At 32.3% G+C, this 13,427-nt stretch overlaps 1 protein-coding gene across 1 annotated transcript in view; it reads left to right on the top strand.

Moving 5' to 3' along the window:
- The window catches only part of Tmem214 (Transmembrane protein 214), a 79,443-nt gene that overhangs the window by 44,083 nt on the left and 21,933 nt on the right, over positions 1-13,427 (top strand). The window contains exon 6 of the mRNA XM_072521913.1: positions 11,786-11,909. Within this exon, the coding sequence (XP_072378014.1) occupies positions 11,786-11,909 (124 nt within the window). The remainder of the gene's footprint in view (positions 1-11,785; positions 11,910-13,427) is intronic.

Below are 13,427 nucleotides of genomic sequence, written 5' to 3'. Positions count from 1 at the left end.
TTCGGCAACTAAAAAGTTTCATAAAATAGTAACCAATTTGAAAATTATTGTTATCTTCGTAATACTTACTACAATGGGGTATCTCAAATGATTGAAACATGTGTGTAGATTGTGCATCTTTACTTGTTGAAGGGCTCTTAACTAAAACAAAAAGTTAATATAATAATTTATACCATGATTCACTTCAAGTAAAATAATTTTTATTAATTACATATTAGGGTTACTTACTTTAGGTTACATTTGCTTCCACACTCAACATTGAAATACTTCTGAGATGTACATTAGAAGAAGAATCTAAAATCAATCATCAATCAGTTATTTGTTCTCTAATATCAAATATTTATTGGACTTACCATACAAATGTAAGCTAGGAATTGCATTTTTATACAATTTATGGCTCCATGAAGAAACAAACTTATCTTCAAAGTGTCTGTGGCAGATTCGTTTTGTTTTAAAAACTGTACTGGAATTCATCATAACATATCATGGATTTTTTATAACACTAAGCCACTTCCTAAATTGTATAATGTCTATCAGGATTTGGAAAGGCATGTCTAATTGATGACGAATTGGTACATTGTAGGATACAACATTTATTGTGAAAAACCATATTTAACTAATTATTATTAATCTGCAAAATACTGTTTGAACACCGCCACGAACATTTAAAACACAGATCACTGAGGTAGGTGATTTGTAATTTACAAACTAATTTGAGGTTAATGCTAACAATAACCCAGAGATATTAAACCAAGTTTAGTTTAATTTCTTTGCAATAATTACCATCAAATTCAAATCAAAATCTAACCAAATCTAATTATATAGACGCTAATCAATTACTGACAATTAGCGATTGACATATTGAAATTATAATTTTTAGTTGTGTTTTAAACCTAAACTGCAGAGTAAAGGTAAAGACAGAGTAAAGCGACATCTGAAGATTTGTATCGGTACTACAAATGACATTTAGTTTAATTTGACCTTGAGCTACCTACGTGAAACGTCTAGTTATTAGTGGTCTGTGGTCGATCTCTCCCGCGCTCGATACATCTGGAAGCTTCTCGTCGTCTCGAGATGCAACCGTTATATGGGCTACGTCGAATTCATGTTCGTAACACTGCTCCCCTCTTAGATCTGAGCGTCCCGATCAGCAACTCTATATGTAGGCCCAGGATGGCGGAATCTACAGGACTCTCCAGCTCTGCATGAACCCTTCAGAAATAAATAACAGTCTACGGTCTTTGAAGGACACTATCTCTTCGGATTAATGCAACACACAGTAATTCGTACGCCGTTTTCTCGGAAGATCACTTCAAGCATGCTTCTGACAATCTTCCAATCCATATTTTTCTAGTGCATGGCCTATCTTAGGTAAGGCCAAATTCTTGATGTCATAATTGACTTGATTGGCTGTCGCAATAGCTTTAAATTGTCCAAGGTATATGGACCAAGTTCCATCAAATGGTGGCAATTTGAATCTCATATGATGTGTCGTTTCGTCTCTAGGTGATTCTTCTTTCACTACCCGATCTAAAACTACTGAATTAACTGGTGGTAGCCCTTTCGTCTTAGTTATCATGGGCTCTAATTGTTTGATCTTCTCTTCCACGTCGTTTACATTTTTCTGTATCTTATCGATTGCTTAGAAACTTCTTCAAATTTCTCATTGTTCTGACTACATACCTCTTTAATTATTTGAGAAGTCTCGTCGTTTTGTCTAGCTACTTCTTTAATAATTTGAGACGTTTCATCGAATCTTTTAGAAACATTCTCAATCTTTACATAAATTATTTTAATTAAAACTGTTTCTTCTACTGATTGAAACTGGAATGTCTTTGGGTCGTCTCCATTCTTGTTGAGAACAATCTTCAGTCGTTCTTGGAGTATCTTCTTGGACCCGCTGCAGTCTTCATTGCGTTCTTATAGTTGCTCACGCAACTGTTTTACTGAAAGTTCTACTAGCAGCATCTTTGGTCAGGCACACACGTACTTTTTTTAAATGTTCTTTCGTACAAAGATCACTACCTAACTACGCGGAGGTTCCAGACGAACAATACTTTTCAAAAGTTCAAAAGTCACTGCTGAATTTATTTTTAAATAAATCAATTATCCTCACACTGTGACACCAACGGCTCGATTTGGGCTGTAACGCCATTGGAAAGAGAGAGAAAGAGATTATACCATGGTGCAGAAAATTCGAAATGGAAGAAGGGACTGCCATACACATTCTATGCAATTGTAATGTGCTGTGTGCTATTAGGCAGGAATTTATTGGTCATCTGAGGTTTGAACCAGAAGAGATCCTTGAACTGCCAATGAGAAAACTGTTGGCCTTGTTTTGTTGACACCACCAATGTGGTGTCGTTTAGAGGGATTCCGATACCATTACATTTTCCTTTCCACGTCTTCAACGCTTCCTCCAAGTAGATCTTAAACAAAGTCGGGAAAGACAGCATCCTTGTTTGAGTCCTTTGAGTTTTTAACCAACAGTATTGTCACGTCAAAAAAATATCTGAAAAACGATTTGTTACCTTTTGCAGGTTTCTACTTAAAATGTTATTTAACATTTTCCAGCCACGTAGTATATCCAACTCCATTCTTATTGGTTAACGTGGACATGTGCGTGTTTGCTTCGAAGTAGGCGGTGGACCTGTTGAGTTTTGCATCTAGGGCTTGTTTTTTGTCTTGAATATTTCATTTAAGATGTCGACTTTTATATCAAAACTATGCAGAATCTGGTAGCCAGTAGAATGACATATAAATCTCAAAATCATAAAACATGTGACTTGCCAAGTTTTGCATTTAGACGACTGAGATTATTAGCTCTCTCTTTCTCTCTCTCTCTCTAAATATAGAAAAAATTAGGGCACATACCAATCGTACCTCTTGTATTTTGGTGTTCTTCGACAAGGGGCGACCTTTACAGAGTCTTGATAATCAACTCATAGCATTTTTGGCCATTGCTATTCTTTTACGTACTTCGGTTTTACAAGAGTATGCCATGCATTACTAATGTACGATCCTAGATAATTAAACTTATTAACTATTTCAAACTCGTCCAAGGCTTCGGTTATTTGCAGTGAGTTTGAATAATCGACTATCAGCTTTTTGTTTACTGATCTTGAGACTACATTTATCGCTTTCGGGTTCTACTAGTAGTAAAATGGTTTTCAATTCGTATTTCAGTTTCAGTATTTTCGTATAGACTCTTCACCAGAGTTGACAGATGATCAGAAACTCTGATCATTCGTTCAGCGTTCTGGTAATTCAGAAACCAGGTGATCGTAGGAATTTTGAATTCCCGTGCTTTTTCAATTAGTTGTCGCATATTTAGAACCCTTATGCCCTTACGCTTAACAAAGCCTGCTTGGTCTTGTGGTATTTATCTATCCAGATATGTCTTCATGTGACATTTGATGATTCGGAATAGAATTTTACTTGGGTTTGAAATTAGTGAGATGGTTCGGTAGTTATATTTTGTAGTTGCACCTTTATTATAAATTGGATTAAATATTACAGTGCACCAATCACTGGGCCATTTGCCTATTCGCCATATCTGATTACACAGTTTCCACATTAATTGGAGACCAAGTTCACCCAGGTTCTGTAAAAGTTCGGCTGTAATATCAAACTCTCTAGAACCACAGAATAATAAAATCTAGAACCTTATTAGAACAAGAGAAAGTAATTTATACAATAAAGAAAGCACAAATACAAACCAACGGATGTTTTTCATGTTTGTACTAAACTATTTAAAAATAGTAACATAGATTGTTCTTCTACTTAAGATAATTCTTATTTTATTTAAAACCAGTTTTAAAAAATAGTTTATTTTAAATTAATGGCATTTTTATAGACGCGCCGGTGCCCGGTGCTAATTACCGCTACAGACAACACAATCTACACGTCAGCTCGAAGTAGTAGACACGTGTGTAACACAAGCATTCACGGTTAATCCAAGAAAGAAAGGCGGTTGCGCAGTTTTCGTTATTCAGATAAAGATAGAATGACTTTATATATCCGTTAGGGTAAATCAGCTTTATTTTAGGTGCGTTTATTTATCTGCACCGTGTTGTTATCGTTTATCCTTGAACCTTTAAAATATCAAAAATCGATTGTTAGCTGTTGTTATCCTGTTAAAGAAAATTAGAGACAGTTTAAACTGGTCGGTAATAAATTAATGTGAGATATGGCTTCAAAAAAGGTAAGGCGAAAGTGAAATTATGTTTATAATGTTCTTTATTGGAAAAAAAGTATGTTTCTGTATTGATTAAAAAATTTTAAATTTCGGGGGGTAAGTGTACACAACAGTAAAAAATGAATATTTTAAATTTACCTGTGGTTCAAAATATATTAGAAATATAATTTGGATAGCGATTAACTTAATGATTTTAATCTGACCCGGTCTTACATGCATTAAGTAATTTACGTATGAAATTCTTATAGAATTATTTCCTGTCTAAATGAAAGCATTAGCTTAAAATAGAATACTAAAACCAGCCAGTACTTTATCTTGTACTTATTTAATTGTACTTTTACAAAGAAATAGTTTAGCTCATAAACTTTGCCTCCTTTTCCTTACAGTATTTTTACCATTTTTAAAATAGTAATGAAACAAAAATGCGAGGGGTAGTTAGGAACACATGGCTAATAGTTGGGGTTAAATTAGAACACATGGCCTTTTAGTATACAATATGGCTGAGATTTATGGCTACTAAAATATTTTTCAAGTTTCTCTGATTGAAATGCAGAAAAGCTGCAAGCTTGGCCATCCTTATACATTATTTTTTTATTCAGTTAGATATCTTCATTCACTTCAATTGAATTGAATAATATGATTCATATGAATTATTAACTAAATCATTACATTTACTTTTCATAATCTTGAATTAATTATTGAACAATTAAATGAGAACATAAATTGCAAACAGTTGAATAAGAAAACTAATAAACCAATTTGTTAAGATCAGGTATTACCACCTCTAAATTGGACTATGGTTTACATTCTCCCTGAGTTCACATATTAACATTCCTGTATACTCATGTTCTCATGTAGCATATTTCCACCAAAGAATGTAGATGCATATGCCTCTCTCTATATATTCTTTGTTTCCACTATAAGGTCAACATATCATTAATTTTTGTCTGTTGGAGGTATTTAGTTGCTTCTTACACAGCTAGGAAATATTCTCAGATGTGCTTAATAGTTTTGTTTAGTGTAGTTTTATTTTTACTCCAAAAAACATACAAACATAAGTCATTTCAGATTCCGGGTCATTTTAAAGAGGCTGTTTGTTTATGCACCTGAGTATAGAAGCTATTATTTACAAGAAACTGAGATATTCTTGTTGTGACATTAAATTTTATATACTTTGTTTAATATTTTGATTTTTAAATACATATTTTTCCTTTGTTAATACAACTTTTCATTATTTGTAGTAAATCCATAATAAATATTTATTAAGTATTGTATATTAGTTGTTTGTTGTTAAGATTATTTTTATCTTGTCTCTGTAATATTAAATTATCACAATATAAATATATTAAAGTTATCTGATAGTAATATTTCAGTTAGTCTGGTTTGATAGCAATAGAAGCAAAAGCTAGCCTCTGAAATGTGTAGAGTATATATATATATATATATATATATATATATATATATATATATATATATATATATAATCATATTTGATGATTTCATAAAAAAATAATTCCAGATTTATTAGGATAACAAGTAAACAGTACCAAAGAATGCAAAAAATATTGTCTCACAATAAAAATATAAACTTTAACATTAGTATGATATAGCAATAACAAAGAAAGTTATACATCTATGTTATACTTTTGTTAGAAAGTGTTTTGTTGTGTTGATTTCTTATGATTTTATAATCACTTTTACATAAGTGGTCATTGAATTAAAATATTCGTGGTGTATGATTTTAAATAAAGAACATGCAAAGACTAATAAGTCTTGAGTAATAATTGTAAAGTGGAACATACAATTTTACTATTAGTACAATAACTCTATTACATGCTGTTTCACAAATTGAGGACATCACCAATTCTATTTTTTATTTTATTCTAGATTGAAAAAAATTATAAAACGTTAATATGACAAAGCATTATATAAAATGTTATTTTAGAAAATGCAGGCAATAATTTTTAAAAACTAAAAAACTTTAAAATCAATACTAAAGTTCATTTTAGCTGTTCAGCATAACTTTTATGTTGTTAAGGAAAATTCAAAATTAATGAAATATTCAAAATTTTAAAACAAACACCTTGTGCATATTGTGTATATGTAGATTATTGAGTTTAAAATCTTTGTATCTCCTGTTGTGAGTGGGCAACTTTTGTAACACCTTCTGCTCACTGATGGTGATTTATGCTGTTTGTAGCCCTTGTGTCCTCCCAGGTGTTCTGTTTGTTCAAATTAAACAAACAAGTATTTACATGACATTTTGTTGTTTCTATGTACACTGAATCACAACTACAGGGAATGAAGTAAATTTCTGAAGTGGACAGTGGTTGTGTTGGATTTTCGCAGATTTTAAATTTTCGTTTATTGACTTTGTTAGTTTGAAGGTGGATGGTATGATGGTTCTACATAATAATTCAATTCTACATTCACTTCATGTTATATCAATTTTATTGAAATAATTCTCAATTTTTAATATGATAGTAATTTGTATTTCAATAATTTAAGTTATTAAACATTATTCATCATTAGGTCCTTGATTTTTTCCAGAGTCCTAAAGTTACTTTTAGTTAGTACTATGGTAGCTTCCATAGTTTTGGTAGTTAAACAGTCAATTTAACCCAGTCATTACATAAAGATTTCTTTAATTGTATGTTAAGTGTCATAACTATTTCATTTTTCTGGGCAATTTTTTCTGGATACATTCAGAAAGAAGTTCATGTTTCATAAAGGTGTGAGTCTATGTACTCTGTGTACTCTTCTTGTATTTAAAACTGTTGTATAAAATTTGCTTTCCAAACAATGCAGTAAAAATATAAGATAGCACAATAATTATGCATTCTTAAGCGAAGTCTTTCTAGGTGACAAACTTTTAATAAAATCTCCCCCATAAAGGTATATTATCAAGGAAGGCAACTTTCATGGTTGTGTTTTGTAACAATATGTTTTTACTTTTGGTGATAATGATTAAGAAATTCTTGCTTGTCTGTGTATGTACTTGTTGTGCATTCCGTTGTTAGTTGAATTTAGATAACAAATCTTCAAATGTCAATGTTGTTTCAAATAATGAGTAATAAATTAGCAATTATATTTCTAAACGTAAACAACAATCAAGAGTTTGAGTCATGTACAATAATATGTTAGCAAGGGTGACGCCAAAAACAAACAGGCTTAGTCATTATCTTCATAAATACAAGGACTACGGTAATCATGTCCTCTAATATTTATATGTTAAAGTTTTGTTTTCAAAAAAGTATGTTTGGCAAACTACTTTTAGAAGAACCATGAATTTGGGGTAAGCATTACTTGGATATCTCACAAAATACCAGGTATCATATCGTAATGTGGTAGATACAGCGTGTAAACCATCATTTATGCAGTCAAGATATAGCCTGAAGTGATTTTTTTTTGTTTACAAGGTTAAGTTAAAATATTCTGTCAACTGACATGAAATTCAGAATCAAATGTGGCAGTTAATCACCATTTAATCATGGACTTTCAAAAAACATAATTCTTGAGAAAGTTTGAAATAATGGCCTTTAACAGTTATTATCCTATTTGTGTTAATTTATATATTTGTTAAAGGGGTTGTTTCAAATAATTTGATTTGTAATAAACATAGTTTACATTAAGTCTGCTGCAATTTAGAAATAGGAAAAGTTTTTTTAACATTTAAAATTCATATTCATAAACAAATATAAACTGCTCACCAGAATTTAGCATTTTGTTAAGATTTATGTGAAATATTCTACATAAAACATTTGTGGTCATTCCTAGAAGAAGTGGAAGTAAAAAAACCCAGTAAATGTTTTTTTCACAAAAAAATATATTTAGATTTTTAAGATAATGATGTATTTTTAAGTATTCAGTATGTTTCTGAATTGTATAGAATAGAGTAAGAATGTTTAGCTACAATGATGGGTTGCTAGTGTGGAGCATGGTTAGAAGGAAATACGCCTGTAGAGGCCAATATGGTAACTGGTATGATGCAGGCTGGACTAATTAAGTTAAAATGGGTTAATATTTAAATGTGTTGCAAACTGTAGTCTTATTTGTTAGTTGATTGTTATAATGAAATCTGAAGTATTACTAGAAATGGGCTAGAATTTAAAAGCTGAGAGTTACTATATGCGCCCAAAACAATATTTCATCAGCTCAAATAGGCAGATGACATATTGTAACTATTGCTAAATATGAGCTTAAAGAGTGCCTCTCGCCAGTTGTACAGTAATAAACTGGAGGTTCTTTATATAGAAGGCTTAATGAGGTCATCACTTCTTTTAAAATGGGTTCTACAAAGGCTTACTGAGCTCAAGACATTTTTAAAAACATGTTCTTCAAAGGACATAAGAGTTCTACAATGCCTAAAGTCTGTCTTGGGTTCTGAAACGTTGAAATTGGTAGGAAGCATGGAAATATGTACTCTACTTTATTCTGGTATTTTGCTAAGGTTTTTGTCCTTTATCGCCTTTTGGTATTTTGTCTATTTTATATTGCTCACATTATTTGATAACACTGTACACCATATGTCTTCAATTTCTAAATGTTTACTTTAAGTAGTTAAGCCCCAGTTATTCATTACAATGACACTAGTACTATTTCGGAACAGATTAGAACTGGAAGGCTGAGAGTTACGACACCCGTCCAATGCTCTATCAGCTTGATGAGTGTTAATCGATAACTGTGAAAACCTGTTAAAGGCAGATTAAATTGCCAATTAGAGCGCCTTCAAGAGAAACAGGTAGTAAACAGACTACCTTTCCAGCCAAACAGGCAATAGAAGAAAATGGCAGACCATGCAGACATCCATGTCAGAAGCAGCGGAAAAGTGTATAGGAAGAGAGAGTGCATATAAAGAGACATCAAAACTGGTTTGATGAAGAATGTAGGAATGCTTTGGCAAGAAAAAAACAGGTCGAAAGGGCAGAGAGGCAGAGGAAATTCACAAAATATGATTGATGACTATGTGGCTTGAAGAAGAGAAGTTAAAAGAATTTGCAGAAAGAAGGAGACAAAATGGAGTGTGAAAACTATAGAGTATAGAAAACTATGTGGCTAGAAGAAGAGAAGTTAAAATAATTTGCAGAAAGAAGGTGACAAAATGGAGTGCGAAAACTGTAGAGTTATAGCACTTTTAGAAGTGATCTATAAAATACTTGCATAAATTATTAGGAAAAGAATAATGATATATGAAAACAAAGTGTTTGGAGAATACCAGGGAGGGTTTAGACTTGGAAGAACAACTATTGATCAAATAAGTATGTTAAAATTAGAATACAAAATAATAGCTACAAACAAAACTTACGATTACGTATATCTTATTTATGGATTTTAAACAGGCGTATGTTTCCATAAACCAAAGGATGCTATATGAGTCCATGAGAACATTAGAAATTCCAGAAAAGCTCATAAGGCTAGTGAGAATGATTCTTAGGAACACGAGAAATAGCTTAACAATGGAAGAGAGCTTTTCAAGGCAGTTCACAGTGAATAGAGGTTTAAAACAAGGAGATCCGCTATCAACGAATTTATTCAACCCTAGTATTAAAACAAATCGTAAGAAGATCAAATATGAGCACAAATATGATTATTTTCAATATCAAGTAACAGTGTATGGCGTACACGGATGATGTGATACTAGAGAGAACGAAAAAACATCTAGAAACAAGTTTTCCAGAAATTTTAAGAAGAAGCGAAGAGATATGGACTATCAAGAAACCAAACAAAAACGCAGTATATGGAAGTGAGAGGAGAGATAACAAATGTTAGCAAATATATCAAAATAAAAGGAGCAGGGACAGTCTATAGTTTTGAAAAAGTGACAGAATTTGAATAATCAGGAATAACCATGACGAACACAGAAAAGTAGGAAAAGAGATAGACAAAAGATTAATGAAGGTGAGCAGAGCGGTAGGATCACTAAATTCAATACTGAAAGCAAAAATGTGTCAAGAACAGCTAAACTACGAGACAGTAATCAGACAGATGTAAGCAAACAAAACATGAATTATGAAACAGCAAGAAGAAAAGAAAGTGGAGATCTAGGAAAGAAATATGCTCACAAAAATTTTCGGAGGAATACAGACGGCAGAGAATATTTGGAGAAGACGAACAAGACAAGACGAACAATAATGAAGATATATGGCAAACCAATAATTACGGCGAAAATACGAACCCACAGAGCTAGATGGCTTAGTCACATTATATGAATGCCAGAGAATGGAAATGTTAAAACAATACTGAAGGAGAGAGAGAGGACATTCAACGAAAAAATGGTTGGAAGCAGTAAAGCAAGACTTGTCAGAGAAAGCAAGAAACCTGGAAAAATGGTGGGAAATAACAAAGTTTTTGGAAAACGGGTGTCTACAAGGCCTGTAGCAAAAAGAGTGAAGTGAAAGATTTTGTTATAAACTCATTAAGTTCGCGTCGAAAAGCTATGACACTTTGAAGAGAGGGGATCATTGTCTACACATTTTCCAGAGGGAGGGGAGGATGTTGAAGATTATGAGCGGCCCGGTGGCCCTGTAACTTCAAAAAGTGAGGGCCATTGCTGAACATGGAATATTAATAAAAAAAAACTGTATGACAAATTTTGCATAAGGAACTAAAAATGAGGAAAATGTGTGCTAAACTTGTGCCCAGACTCCTAACGGCGGAACAGAAGGGCTCAGACTTGTTGTCAAGGGTCATAATTTGTGAAGAAACATGAATATTTCAACAAGATCCTGAAACCAAGCGATATACCATGCAGTAGAAGTCAGTTTTCTTCGATATACAGCGTGTAGTTCACATGGAATGGATACCACAAGATCAGGCAGTTAATCATTATTTACTATTTAGAAGACTTAGCAATAAGAGGCCCAAATGTGGAAAGATGACGACAACCTGCTGGCTCAAAACATGTCCTCTGTCAAGAACTATTTGGCCAAAACCAGGTCAAAGTCATGGATCACCAGCCATATTCCCTAGATTTAACAACCTGCGCCTTCTTGTTGTTCTCAAAAACCAAAACCTGCTTGAAAGGAACCCGCCATGACTGATTATGAGGAACTAAACCAAAAATTGGCACAGAGATTCGACAGCCTGTTGAAAGATGATCTGCAGCAGGTATATTGAAAGGAAAAATGATAAGAAATTGCTAAATAAAGAATTATTATACCAACACTTTCGTACCTTAATTCCGCATTTCGTAATGTGGTGTCAATCATTTCTTCATTCCCTGTCAATACTTTTTTAAATAACGAAAATTTTCCCTAGTAGTGATTTGTTCACAAAAGTTGACTTTACAACCAACAGATTTATTAATAACAAGAGCGTGTTAAAAAAGCAGAGTTTGATTTACATTGGAATTTATTTTATTTGCATTGTATTAATGTACTTTGGAGTGACTTGCGCATTGAAACATTTGTCACTTTGTTTATAGGATTATCTCCAATGTTAACGAATAAGTTTGACGACAATCCATGTCTTGCTTAATGTTTGCTATAGAGTTTATTCTTCATTTTTTAACATTTTCAATTAAAATTGTGTTTTTTCGAAATCGAAATTTATATGATACATGATAAAAATTGATATGTTTGTTTTCAGAAAATCCAAGAGAAATTGGCAATCAAAAAGAAAGGAGGTTTCCCATACAAATTTTTAATTCTGTTGACATTGGCAGTTGGAGGTGTAATTTCTTATGATATCAAACAGCATGGCAGTTGGAATGGTAAGTGGCGCTTTAAGGTTATTAATTTTGGTTGGAAATCCGTTTCGAGTAACAATTACCTGGTCCTTTAACTTCAAAAAGCTGCTTGTTCAATTGGTCACCTGGAACAGCTCTGGCCTGATTCTATTAGAAGATAAGCCTCTCGATAACAATCAAACAAAATAAAGTAGTTTGTTACAGACAAGAGAAATTGGTGTGTATTTTTTTGGGTTATGAGCAGCCTTGCTAGGCCTAGTATTGCTTTTACTTTAAAGCCATTAGTCTTTTCTGGGATGTTTCAGTTCCTCTCATGTCTGAAAAATCGACCCAGCGAATTTTTTATATACTTATCAATTTATCAGGAATTCAGAGTTTTCACTAGCTTAACATCCTTAGGGGTCTCCTTATTATGTCTTCATTGGAAAAGGGGCGAGAATGTTCAGTTCTCGTGGTTTCATTTTTAATAATTGTAAGTTCTTGTTTTTCCATATATTGTGTGGCCTAGATGTCTGCTATATGTGACGCTAGGGTATCTGGGCTTACGACTTTCTTTTGGCTTTGCATAGGGACACCGCTGTCAGTTATCTTAATAATGACCATGACTACCTGCTTAATCTGTGAAAATTAAAGTTTTCCACAATTTTAGTCCACTTTTGCTACCCAGCGGCATCCGATCGGCTATAGAACACAATTTGGCGAAGAAATTAAAATTATCGTGAATATTTTCATTCAGTGTTATTTAATTTGAACTCAATAACATATGAAATGCTTCTATCTTATAGGCAAAAATTTCAGTAATTAATTAATTTTATAGGTAAATAATTTTATAGTACATGTCATACTGTGTCAAATTTTTGGAGAGAAAGTACAGACATTCAACAATAAATCGTTTTCTTCAACTTCTACATGGATATCGTCCATCAGTTTACAACAAAATCTATGTTTACTATTGTGAAACATGATTTCCCATATTTCTCTGTAGCACCTTTTTGTAACATCCGTTTGTTAAAAAAAGTCACGTTATCTTTTATCCATAAATTGGTTTAACATTGGGGCCCATGTCAATGTTAATGAATACTATCGATTTATTTACATTAAGAAGTTATGTAACATATGCATTATGAACGTTACATGTATTTTTTATAATTTTTTGAATTAAGATAATTTTTCAATAGTGTTAAACATATTTTATCAATATCCAAGATTACTTTTGTTTTTATTTTCATAATTAAATACTATTTTAAGTAGTTTTAATCATTGGTAATATCTACAATGCACAAGTTATCACTTAGGTCATATTTGACAGTCTTATTTCAGAACAATCTTGCTGTATAGAATAAAATTATGCTTATGCTAAAATATTATTTAGTTATTTTTATGCAGATAGTTTCTGATTTATTTCATTTAAATTACGCTTATTATAATAGTTTTTAGCACAATAAGAATAACGATTACTTTAAGTGCTGTAGATTTTTTCTTATAGAAGTAAGACTTCGACCGCTTAGGGACATTTGCATTTACAATAGAACTACATGAGTA

This window comes from Diabrotica undecimpunctata, chromosome 2 (assembly GCF_040954645.1).
Source record: "Diabrotica undecimpunctata isolate CICGRU chromosome 2, icDiaUnde3, whole genome shotgun sequence".
Taxonomy (NCBI): domain Eukaryota; kingdom Metazoa; phylum Arthropoda; class Insecta; order Coleoptera; family Chrysomelidae; genus Diabrotica; species Diabrotica undecimpunctata.
Note: the sequence above shows the minus strand (reverse complement) of the source record. Positions and strands in the feature narration are given on the sequence as shown.